The sequence below is a fragment of the Anser anser genome, assembly GCF_964211835.1.
Source record: "Anser anser genome assembly, chromosome: 2".
Classification (NCBI taxonomy): domain Eukaryota; kingdom Metazoa; phylum Chordata; class Aves; order Anseriformes; family Anatidae; genus Anser; species Anser anser.
The window spans coordinates 27,363,976-27,374,835 of record NC_139721.1 but is presented as its reverse complement, the minus strand read 5'-3'; the positions used below and the strand labels follow the sequence as shown (position 1 = coordinate 27,374,835).

Sequence of the window (10,860 nt, the reverse complement as noted above, 5' to 3'; positions counted from 1 at the left end):
CTTGTAAATTAAGTGAGCAACTGTTGGATGTTTCAAAAAGTAGAGCTTGAAAAGAGTTGATGTTTAACAATGTGTGGGTTTTACAGTAATGTTATGCATAAAACCACTTTCAGAGATATCCTAGCAACTGCACCAAAATCCTTGTCTCTACATGAAAAGTTTGTTTCCTCTTCTCAGAGGTGGAGGATAAACAAGGATATCATGGTGTGGGAAGAGACTCATAATTGCAGCAGATTCTAGCTAACGTATTGGAACCAGATTAATTGCTACTCTAATTACAGGGAATTAGGTGGAGGAAAGAATGGCAACTACATGGAAAATAGAATCAGCTTCTAAAATCACAAATCACACCCAAAAAACAGGACTAAAAAAAAAAAAATCATCTTCTGATAGATAAAAGATTACAGCACTTGGAGTGAAAAAAAAAAAAAGTGAATGTTATTTGGAAAGTAATGGAAACAAGAATGTGTATGTAGTAGAAAAAAAAAAAAAAGACACATACCCTTCTTGTACATAAATGTATCAAACTGATTGACTACACCCAAACAAAGCCAGCCATACACGCTTTAACCACTAACAGTACCAACCACGGGACTGGCAAAGAGCAGACATAACCTCCCTTAAACATCTTCTAAGCATGTAGGAATACACCACGTACAGTAAACCTGCAGAAGTCAAACACTTGCACCTTTCTCTGCAAGCTGTGAATAAACTGTATAATGAATCTAATTCCCAGCCTACACTAGCAGATGATAAGGAGAACTCTTCATAAATACACTGTTTATGACACCTAAAAATTAATTAGGATCATTCAGAAAACAATGTATAATAGGAAAACATTCAGCCATGCAACAGTGTTAGTCTATTATGCCAGAGTAATAATTTAATGGTGGTTGATCTCTGTGTATGAACTGACTTGGTGTAGAGGAGAGTCCAGTCCTATAATTATTGCTGGAGTAGCTATGGTATAAATTACAGGCATCAGAATGCAAAGATGGAAGAGAAAAGGTTAAAGACAAGAACTGGTACCACTGCAAATAATACCAATACTCTCAAAATACAACTTTCTAGACTTCCCATCTCTCACAGACAACATAAACCATGGATGTAAATAGTGTGCGAGGGCTGGCATCAAAAATGGTAGCTCTTTGCTGTTACATTATGACCAGTGGAATAGCCATGAGATGCAAACATGAAGTCTATGATGGTCAGTGCTGGCTGTGCCACATCATTTTTATAAAAGTTAAAGGATGGCTGTGCCAATGGATGTCAGAGACTTTAGCAAACTGAAGTGAATAACTTGGAGCTCAGCTGTTGGGATACTGGACAATGGACAAGATTTAGTGAAAGATATATTCCAAGTTCCTCTAATGTGCATATGATGTGTTTTTGAGATGGTACTACCTTTACATCATTGACAAAAAGCTGCATTTCCCAGTGATAGACTGTGAAAATATATCTGATTAATGAGGTGGACAACAAAATTTTATTTTCTTCATCTGTAGAGTTAAGAGACCATTTCTCACTTGTCTACCAAGATCAGAATACATTAAAAATTGTATCAATCAGTCAGAAAACACATCAAGGCACAGTTGAAAAAAATAAACAAAAAGGGGGAGGGATCAGAAATTTGAACATATTTATCAATTTAAATAAAAAAAAAATAAAGTGATACATGATCCATCCAGAGGTCATAGGTGTGTTTCTATTAAATCAAATATTTCAGGACTGAGATACAGAAATAAAGATACATGTCTGTAATATAGACTAACATAGGTAAAGGCTTCTTTCTCCTTCAACATCTCATCCAGTAGAGTTCTTCCAGTGATGGATAACTATGGAGTTCTAATTTCTAACAACAAAGGTAAAAACATTTCACTGCGACAAGTTTTTGCATATAGATTCAGGATGATATTGGTTTGACTAATCCTTTCTTGAACGATTTACAATTGTAGAAGATATTTAGTGTGCTCTCTATATATTTGTAGTCAGATTTAGAGCAACTCTACTGAGGTGCCTTTTTGACTGACCAGTGGGATATGACATCAAATATATAATTCAGTGGACTTTCTAAAGTGTAACAAGTATCTTTGTTGTTGGAAATCAATAATACTTTCAAAGCTATCACTGAGTTCCTGATAATATGTCCTTTTGTTCTAATGTCAGTAACCAAGGTAGTGGGTACATGAAATTTTCTGTGGTGTCAGTCATCATCTTTGGTTCCTTCCCTACCCATCAAATTGGTTTTGCACTTGGAGTTATGAAGCAAAGTGTTCTCATTCCTTTTCTTATATTCTTCTAGAAATGAAAAACGGAAATGCACTTCCCTTGCATTTTCTGTGCCTGCCTGCTGTCTTTGATCAAAAGACCTAGTTGGCTGTCCTGTGGATCCTAGATGTTTTGGAAAGACAATTCATGACTAATATAGGTTTTCTCTAAGAAAGATTTCAATGGTCCTAAAAAGCTGTATTTGTCATCACTGTGATCCAAGGACAACAACCTTCAAAGCAGTGCACAGATAGCAGATGATGGCCTGTGAATCTTGTATGGGAGATCTATATTGTAACATAGTTTACATTCAGACTCAGTAAGACAGTAATAGTGAATGACACTACAAGTCCAAACTTTTAAGCATGAATTGACAAGAGATGACTGCTTGGTTTCAGAAACACACAAAGGATGGATGTTAGACATATACTTATTTGACAGTATTTCACCAAATGCATTACACAGTGTAAGAACTGAGAATAGATTATTTGTGTCATGACACATTCCTTCAATACTGTATTGCTACTCAGCATTAAATTTTCTTGGATAGCAATCTAAGGTATTTCTGTGAGCTGAGTGAGTATTGACAATTAATGTCCTGAAGGTTGTTCTTTTTGTTGTCTGTCTGTTTGTTTGTTTGTCTTTAATAGTTTTCATCTGCCTTGTGATTCATGACCTGAGTTCATAGCACTTCATTATGTAAGGTGAAACACAGCTATGCAAATACAATCCACAGCTATGCCTTTCAGGTGTGAATTGTGGTTTGCCACGATCATTTAAAACAGTGCTGTAGGTTGCTGGTGATGTCTTCTGAATACACATCATCAAATGTATCTATTCCTAATGCATATAACAGTGCTTTCCTAACGTGTATAACTCTCTATCCAAGCAAACAAACTGCTCAGAGCTGACTTCAACATGGTGATCACATAAAATATTAATGTGATCAATGCGTGAGCACTGAAAATTTTGTGGCAATAACCAAGCAATGCACATATAGTATATGAATCTGTTTAGATTCTTTGTATGCCTAAATAGGGGGCTGTGCATTTAATCTTGACTATATCAGTTGTATAATAGTGTTTTTTGGGCTACGTATAATATGTAAGTGTTAACACTGAAAAATAAAGAGTATTTTAAACCACCATTTTACACTACTGGCCAACCTCCTTTTTCTCTTTGAAGTTGTGAAATCATAGTAAGGGAAACAATTTTTTTTCACACCTTATAAATGAGTTAGCACTGACTGTATACTGACCCTAAGCACTGTCAGTTTCCGCAAGTCTGACAATTTTATAGCCATGTAAGTACAAATATGTGTGTAGACAGGGTTTTAAACTATGTCAATACATAAGGATGGAAATATGGATTAGAAACATTATTTTCTGATTTAACACACTACTCTCTGCAAGTGGCAAACACAGCTGAGCATGCGCTGATTGGCAGAGTTACAGTGCATTGTTACCAGTTGGTAAGTAATATATTACTTCTCTAAAAACTCTTCAAACTCTGTTGTTGTAATGTTAAGGTCTAAGCACTTACCGCAGAAAGCTATTTTATACCAGCCTTCTGTTGCTAATCCTACTTCCCAGAAACCCAGTTCCCAGAATGATGGATGGGCAAATGTCTGATCCAGGACACGTGCATGACACAGAATAAAAGTGATTATTCCATGTGTCAGTGCCAGATGGCAAGATGAAGAGAATTCTCAGTATATATTTTACTGCAAGAGCAAATTTTATTATTTATTTATTTATTTATTCATGGGGCATGAAAGACTATGAATTAAGATATGCTGAGAGCTTGCCAAAGAGATTAAGGGTGTAGTTATAAAAAGGATATGATGCAATTTCATAGGGTAGAGATGGCTATTAACTAAATAGAAAACTTTAGTTTATGTGGTGGCTATTATAATTACCAGCTGTGAACAATGTCATTTTACAGAAGCAGAAGAAACTAAGCTGTATGACTGGAAAGCTTTGTGCCATCATAAATGGCTGGCATATGTAATGGTTAGAGTTTATGTAGTGTGACAGCAAGCAGCACTGTGCTGCATGCACATCCAAGTGTAGAAAATCCTGTTTAGTACGTTAGTTTGAATCAACATTTCTTCATTTATATTTTATTTGTCTCTCAAATTTATTTCATCTGTACTATGGGCAGACCAGAGTAATACTTAAGGCTATATCCACAGGATCAACATACTTTAAACACCTCGCATAGAAAGTCATATCTCAACAAGAGGATAGGCAACTGCAAATAACTACAAATTGTAGACGATATGCTAAAGCTTATGCATGCTGGGAGTCAAAACCTGTTTATGATGTTTGTGTTCAATGCTGTCTACGTACTTTGAAAGTCATTTTGATTTGATGAACAAATGCTTACTGTGGTCACATACTGATGAACCTTCAAAATATGAACTCCAGTTATCATTGTGCTTTCTTAGTTACATGCATACCTCAAATAACACATCATAGAGGATCTATGCTAACACTAGAGTCTACCTTAGATCAATTGTAAAATGGAGCCAGTCCACAACAAGTGATGGTATGCTTTTGATGTTTACCAGACATTTTCAGCATCTATGGCACTGATGACAATGTTGATCTCTATCAGCCTCTGACATCTCAGAGGATAAGTCATAAGAATGGATTAGAGAGATTGGACTCACGCATTACATTTTTTTTCACGAGATCATTGGCTGACAAATCAGTGATTTATAGGCATAAACAGATATTAATTTTATGTTTATATGTTATATGGTTCATTTACACCTGATTTTGTAACTGACGTATGTTTAAATGGTCTTATCTTACTTGAACCACTCTCTCTAGAGTCTGTGTACTTTGAGCTAAGGAAGTATTCTTAACATAACAGCACTGATCTATCAGTCACAGATATAGCATTGTATTCAATAACAGGTTATCTGTTCCTCGACTCACACAAAACATTATTTGATTTACAGCATAGCTGAACACCTAAGTGGCCAGTGACATTTGTTCTTTCCACTGATAATAATGATTTTCCTTGTGGCTCATAGGGCTGCAGTCTTCTATTTACACTTCTGGAAATAGAGCTGTCCAAAGACAGTCTTGACAACAACAAAAGGCGACAGGGAGCTATTGTTCTGTAATGGCTGCATCAAATCTCTTACTACTACGGTACACAGCTTGCTCCACCTCTGCAATTGGTGGTAAAACTTAGGCCTCATTCTAAGAATATGTGTAAGCCAGGACAGAGCAAGCCCCTGCAGCCATATCCTTCAGCCTGGTTACCTTGCGCTATCTCCAATTTAGGCTGCTAATGGTGTGATAGTTTGCATTTCTACTTTCTTAAAAATGCAGTGACTGGAACATTCACTGTTCAGTTTTCTATTTGGCGTTTTTTAAGCTTTTCCCTAGTGATGGTTCAAATGCAACAAACAAACAAACAAACAAACAAACAAAAAACAATAGGAATGTAATGTTTCTGTTGCTTTTAGGCGGACCTACTTTCTACCCTACACACATTTTTTCTAACCAACAAGCTAGAATTCTATTATATATAATTTGGTACCAAAAGCTACATTTAACTGACATTAGGATTGTGAAGTAAGCCAAAAAAAAGTTGAAAATTCAAAATTAAGTCTTACATTCTGTTCTTAACCCACAGTGCTCATAGCACAAGAGTCTTGGCCAAACAACTGGGAGGTGAAGTACACTGCCAAGAGAAAGTGTAAATCTGCTCCTTATGTTTGAATATATTAATTTCTGTCATTTTCATTCACAGAAGTAGCCTTTTTTTTTTTTCCTTTAATTATTGCCTCCCTTTACTCCACTTTGAAAAAAGAAAAAGAACAAAAATTCATAGGAAGATATAAAACATGTATTACATTTATTCAGGAGACTTGAAAGGGCTCCTTTGGAGCCATTTGAGTGTCTCCATCTGAGGCTATCCAGTAAATATACAGTTACATACTTTTTTAGGTGTATTTTTGGAAAAAAAAAAAAAGTGTCAATATGTTACAGTCAATAACCTTTTCATAGCTTTATACATTAAAAGGCCAGGTGAAACGGTGATGTTATCTACTCTGGCCTCCTGCGTCATACAGACCGTAGTATTTTGAAGATACACAGCCCTGTATAGTCAGCTTGTTAAACTGCAACTGATTAACACAATGAATATTCAGTTTTGTATTGTTCCACAGTACAGATCGTGACAGTAGCAATATGGAAAAGTTTATTAAAAATTTTATGTGAAAAGTTACGACACGTGAGTAGGAACCCAGATTGCAGAACTCAATCACTTTGTTTTTGATTAGTGCTTGTAATTATAGGCCCTGGTAGAAAAACAACTATTCAAAAAATAACATTGTCTTAGAACTTTTACTTGTTTGAGTTCAAAACTAAATCAGGCAACACCAGTAATTTAATCTGAACTTCCATAATTCAAAGTCAACCAACATGTATTTGGAAATTCCACTGACCACGTTTGCTCCTACTTAAAACAAACCTTTATGACTGTGTTATAACCTACTGAAAATAGGGGTATATAAGAGAAATGCTGACAAAACCTTGCTCTGCATGACATAAACATGCCAATATAATATTACTTTTCCCTCTCTGTATATAATATATATGCACTTTAGAGTAAAAGAAAATAATCAACTTGTGTATTCAGGTATCTATGATGTACCATATACCAAGCACTAGACTTATCACACTTACCTTCCTGCATAATTAAAATTAAGTTCTCCAAATGCAAACATTTTTGTTACTTTATCAAAAAACAACAGTCAACATGCTCAGCACTTCATTACTCTCAGGGAAACAGTTGCACAAAAAGTTAAAGCTGCCATGAAAGATATTTCAAAATTGAAGTGAAATTTTCAAGTGAACAAAAAAACAGATGAGATGCTGTTCTGAATTAAAGAGAATATAAAACCAGTTCTCCTGTTGTAGAGGAAAACCAAATGCAGAGTAAATAGTGTTAGTATTTTCCACCAACTATCCAAGGGACAAAATTGGAACAGGTGATGAATCATTTTGTTCTATCTGTAGTAAAATATAAGTTATAGTAGATAGCTGACAATAAAAATCTATGCATGAATTAAAATATGCATGTATGTGTGAGTGTGTGCATGCATTTCTAAATACACAAATGCATGCACACACACACATATTAATATATATGACAAAGAAGCATTGAATTCCGAATTTACCAAATGAGCAGATGTGCAGTAAATACCCTATGTTACTTAACTGTGAATTAATATATATTTTCAGCAACAACTGAATTGGATTTACTAAATAATGCTATGGGCTGATACTGGTGCAATTCTAACCTACAGTATGCAGTACCTCTACAAAACATCTCGAAAATGCCATCTGCATTGCATATTTGTTGTAAAACTATATCTTTTTCTAATCTTCATTTCTGTTAGCCATTACATATGTATATCTGTTTATGCTCTAAGAAATAACAATTTGCAATGCTTTATAGCATGCCACATATGTTCATAAAATAAGTCCTCAAATCAATATAAAATCATGTAATTGAACAAAAAGGCATACTATTTTTCATGCTATGCTCAATATAAATATAAATTCAAGGCAGTCAAGCTATTCATTACCAAAATAATAATAACCATAATATATGTGTATATATACCTACACTCTCTAAAAAATGATCCAGTTATGTGAATTAAGAAATCAGTAAGAAATTGGCTGAATGTAGTACAAAAGTCTCATTTTATGTAAAAGCCAATACTGGCCATTTCAAGTATTTTAATACTTTCCTATAACCTTTTCATTAATAACTAGCTATCTGTAGAAATGATAACTTTATATGGAAAAATTGTATTCAAGTTAAATAAAAAATCATTTCTACTGTAGTTCATTTTTAGAGTGTGCATGTATACATAACAAAATACCTTTCTACAGATCTATCATAAATATTTTTGTTTCTGTCTTTTCTTTCCTAAGAAAACACTTCACCATTTTTTTTTCTCTAATTTTGGATAATGTACATCAGGCCTTTTAAGAAATTAAACCCATCTTAGATCATTAGCAACACCAGATTCCATTCAGTTTGTGCCAGTTTGCAAGTTAAAGGTCAAAGAGCAAAGACATAGGACAGTACACTTTAAGGAAATTCAGACAGTGAAGCTGTTCACAGAAGACAATGTTTAACTTGGTAATGACAGTCAACAGGTCAATAATCAAGTTCAAGGCAAGCTGTTCATTGTTGCAAAAGCTACTCCCCTCAAATCCTGGCTTTCATAAAAAACCAGGTGTCTGACGTTTGGGGTGCATCATTCTGACCATCTTTAATAAGTTCACAGCCCAGTGACTGTAAAGCCTATCACTGCAAGAAGCAGCTCCTAAAATCAATAAAGAGGTCTGTCAGTTGCTGACTTTTCTCTAGGAAAAAAATATTGATACAAACCTGCTCTGCAGGTCACATGAAAATGACAATACTGCTGTTAGCACAAATTACACGTAATGACAAAATGCTTTGGTGGTCCCTTGGCTCTGTCAATGATATCATGTTCAGCTAAAGGCCAGAGATTTGACTAACCCTTTGAGAACTACGGTGAACATGCAAGGGGGTAACACACCAGAGGATATTCATGCAATATCGGAGTCATCATTTCGGTTTTCCTTTGAAACTGTAACTCTACCTCTGAAGAGGCAAATTGAATTATCATGCAACATAGTTTAAAAGAGAAATTCAAGATGCTTAAGATAAAAGGCTAAGCTATAAAACTGTAGCCAGTTCAGAAAAATCCTTGGTAAGTGATAGAAGATATTAAAATAGGTTTGGTTCATTTAACCAGAAAGTAGCTGGTAAATATAGTTTGTTTTCTCTTTATGTTATAAATGTTTTTGTATCAATAATGCAAGTAATTAAAAACACTCACTTGCAGTCACAGGAAATCTGTTTTTAAAAAAAAACAAAACTGTTTTTCTTTTAAAACCTGTATTTCCAAAACACAATCCTGTAATTTAAATCCACCAGACTCTGCAAACCAATGCAATAGTTCTCAAAGGGTTACACCAAAGTAATACCAGTGTCAAGTTTCTCTACAGCATGACTGTTGCTTTAGTTCATTGAAATCCACTTCAGAGACACACTGCTTTTTACCATGCTTTGGAATGAATGCTCCTGACAGACCTGTGAAAGGCCTGGGGCAGTTGGCTTGGTACAGCTTGGGAAAGATTATGCAGGAAAACCAACCCAAAATCAAACAAACCAATAAAAAGATTCCTCTTAAATATAGTAATGAATATAAATGAGTTTAAAACATTGAGGACATAGCCCAGAGCAGCTGTATAAAACACAAAATGAATGTATTATTAAGGCTGTTACTATATTGCAGATATTTTGGCCCCTTGTTTGTTGGAAAATGGCTGTCCGAACAGTCTGAAGTCCTGCGTGTCATCCGGGTCTCCCACCTGACAAACTGGAAGTAGGAGTATAGGACTTTATCCATAGCAGACAGAAAGCAATCCTCTTTGGAGACAAAGCTGTTTTGGGTCTTCTCACTTTCCTGAAAGTTCCATTGCGGGTTGTTGTGTTTTTCTAAAAAAATTGACTTTCAGCAAAAAATTTTTCAAAGGGGAACAGGCCTTAAGGGAAAAATGTAGAAACATTGGAGATTTTTTATTTTTCCTCTTCGTTAGTTAATCCTGATAGTTTATCGGGCATTTAGCGTGCAGAGGAAAGGCCTAAATTGAATGACAAAGAAAGACAAAGGACTGAAGAAACAGCAGATACTTTGTATCATGGAGGCTTCCCAGCTGAGCAAATCGCCACTCATGCGCAGGACAGGCACCCCCCTGGGTTTTAAAGATCAGCTTTGTTTCAGACTGACAGATGCCTGCTCCTAGCTAGGAAACTGCATAACAGCTCTTGTGTTGAATCTCAAGTTACCACAAACTCCTGGGAGGGAAAAAAAAAAACCAAAACCCTACATCACACCCACTCTTGCATAGAGCGTTTGCAGTACAGTATGTGGCGGGGTGTTCCTTTCCTTTTGAACTGGAACACAGTGTAAACCAAGACAAGGAGGCACAAGGCCAGGATGCAAGGAATGACAATGGCTATGGCTTTCACAGTGCTGGCTGTGTTGTCCAATTTGATGACAATGTCAACGTCATCTTGAGGGCTGTGTCGGTCTTTGTCTCGGTCTGTTGGTCCATCACAACCCATAAAATCCTTGAGGATGGATCTGGGATAGCCAGGTTCCACTCTGAGCATCTGGTTATTGAATTTCCAGTACTCTTTTCCTTTGTAGAAATATGTGAAGCCTGAGGAAGAAAATTGCAATTATTCATGGTCATATCAGATCAAACCATGTCACCTACACCCAATGACTGAAACTACTGGTATGAAATTATTTTACAATTAAAAAGATAAAAAATATGAGGAATATACCCTGATAGGCCTTTCAAAACTTTCCAAGTTTCATTTCTTTCCTGTCTCTAGAAAATCTGTTTTCCTCTATTTTTTATAGAATAGAAATATTTTATTTCCTGCATTACCACAAACAATAAAGAAATTTCAAAAAATATTATCTTTGACAGACCAGGGTCCAGGTGACTTGTT

At 35.5% G+C, this 10,860-nt stretch overlaps 1 protein-coding gene across 3 annotated transcripts in view; it reads right to left on the bottom strand.

The window, feature by feature from the left end:
* Positions 1-4,388: 4,388 nt before the first annotated feature.
* MMP16 (matrix metallopeptidase 16) overlaps positions 4,389-10,860 on the bottom strand; it is a 199,767-nt gene continuing 193,295 nt past the window's right edge. For all 3 annotated transcript variants that reach the window (XM_083822637.1, XM_083822639.1, XM_083822638.1), the window contains one exon: positions 4,389-10,562. In XM_083822637.1, coding sequence (XP_083678763.1) covers positions 10,228-10,562 — 335 coding nt within the window. In that variant the 3' untranslated portion in view covers positions 4,389-10,227. The remainder of the gene's footprint in view (positions 10,563-10,860) is intronic.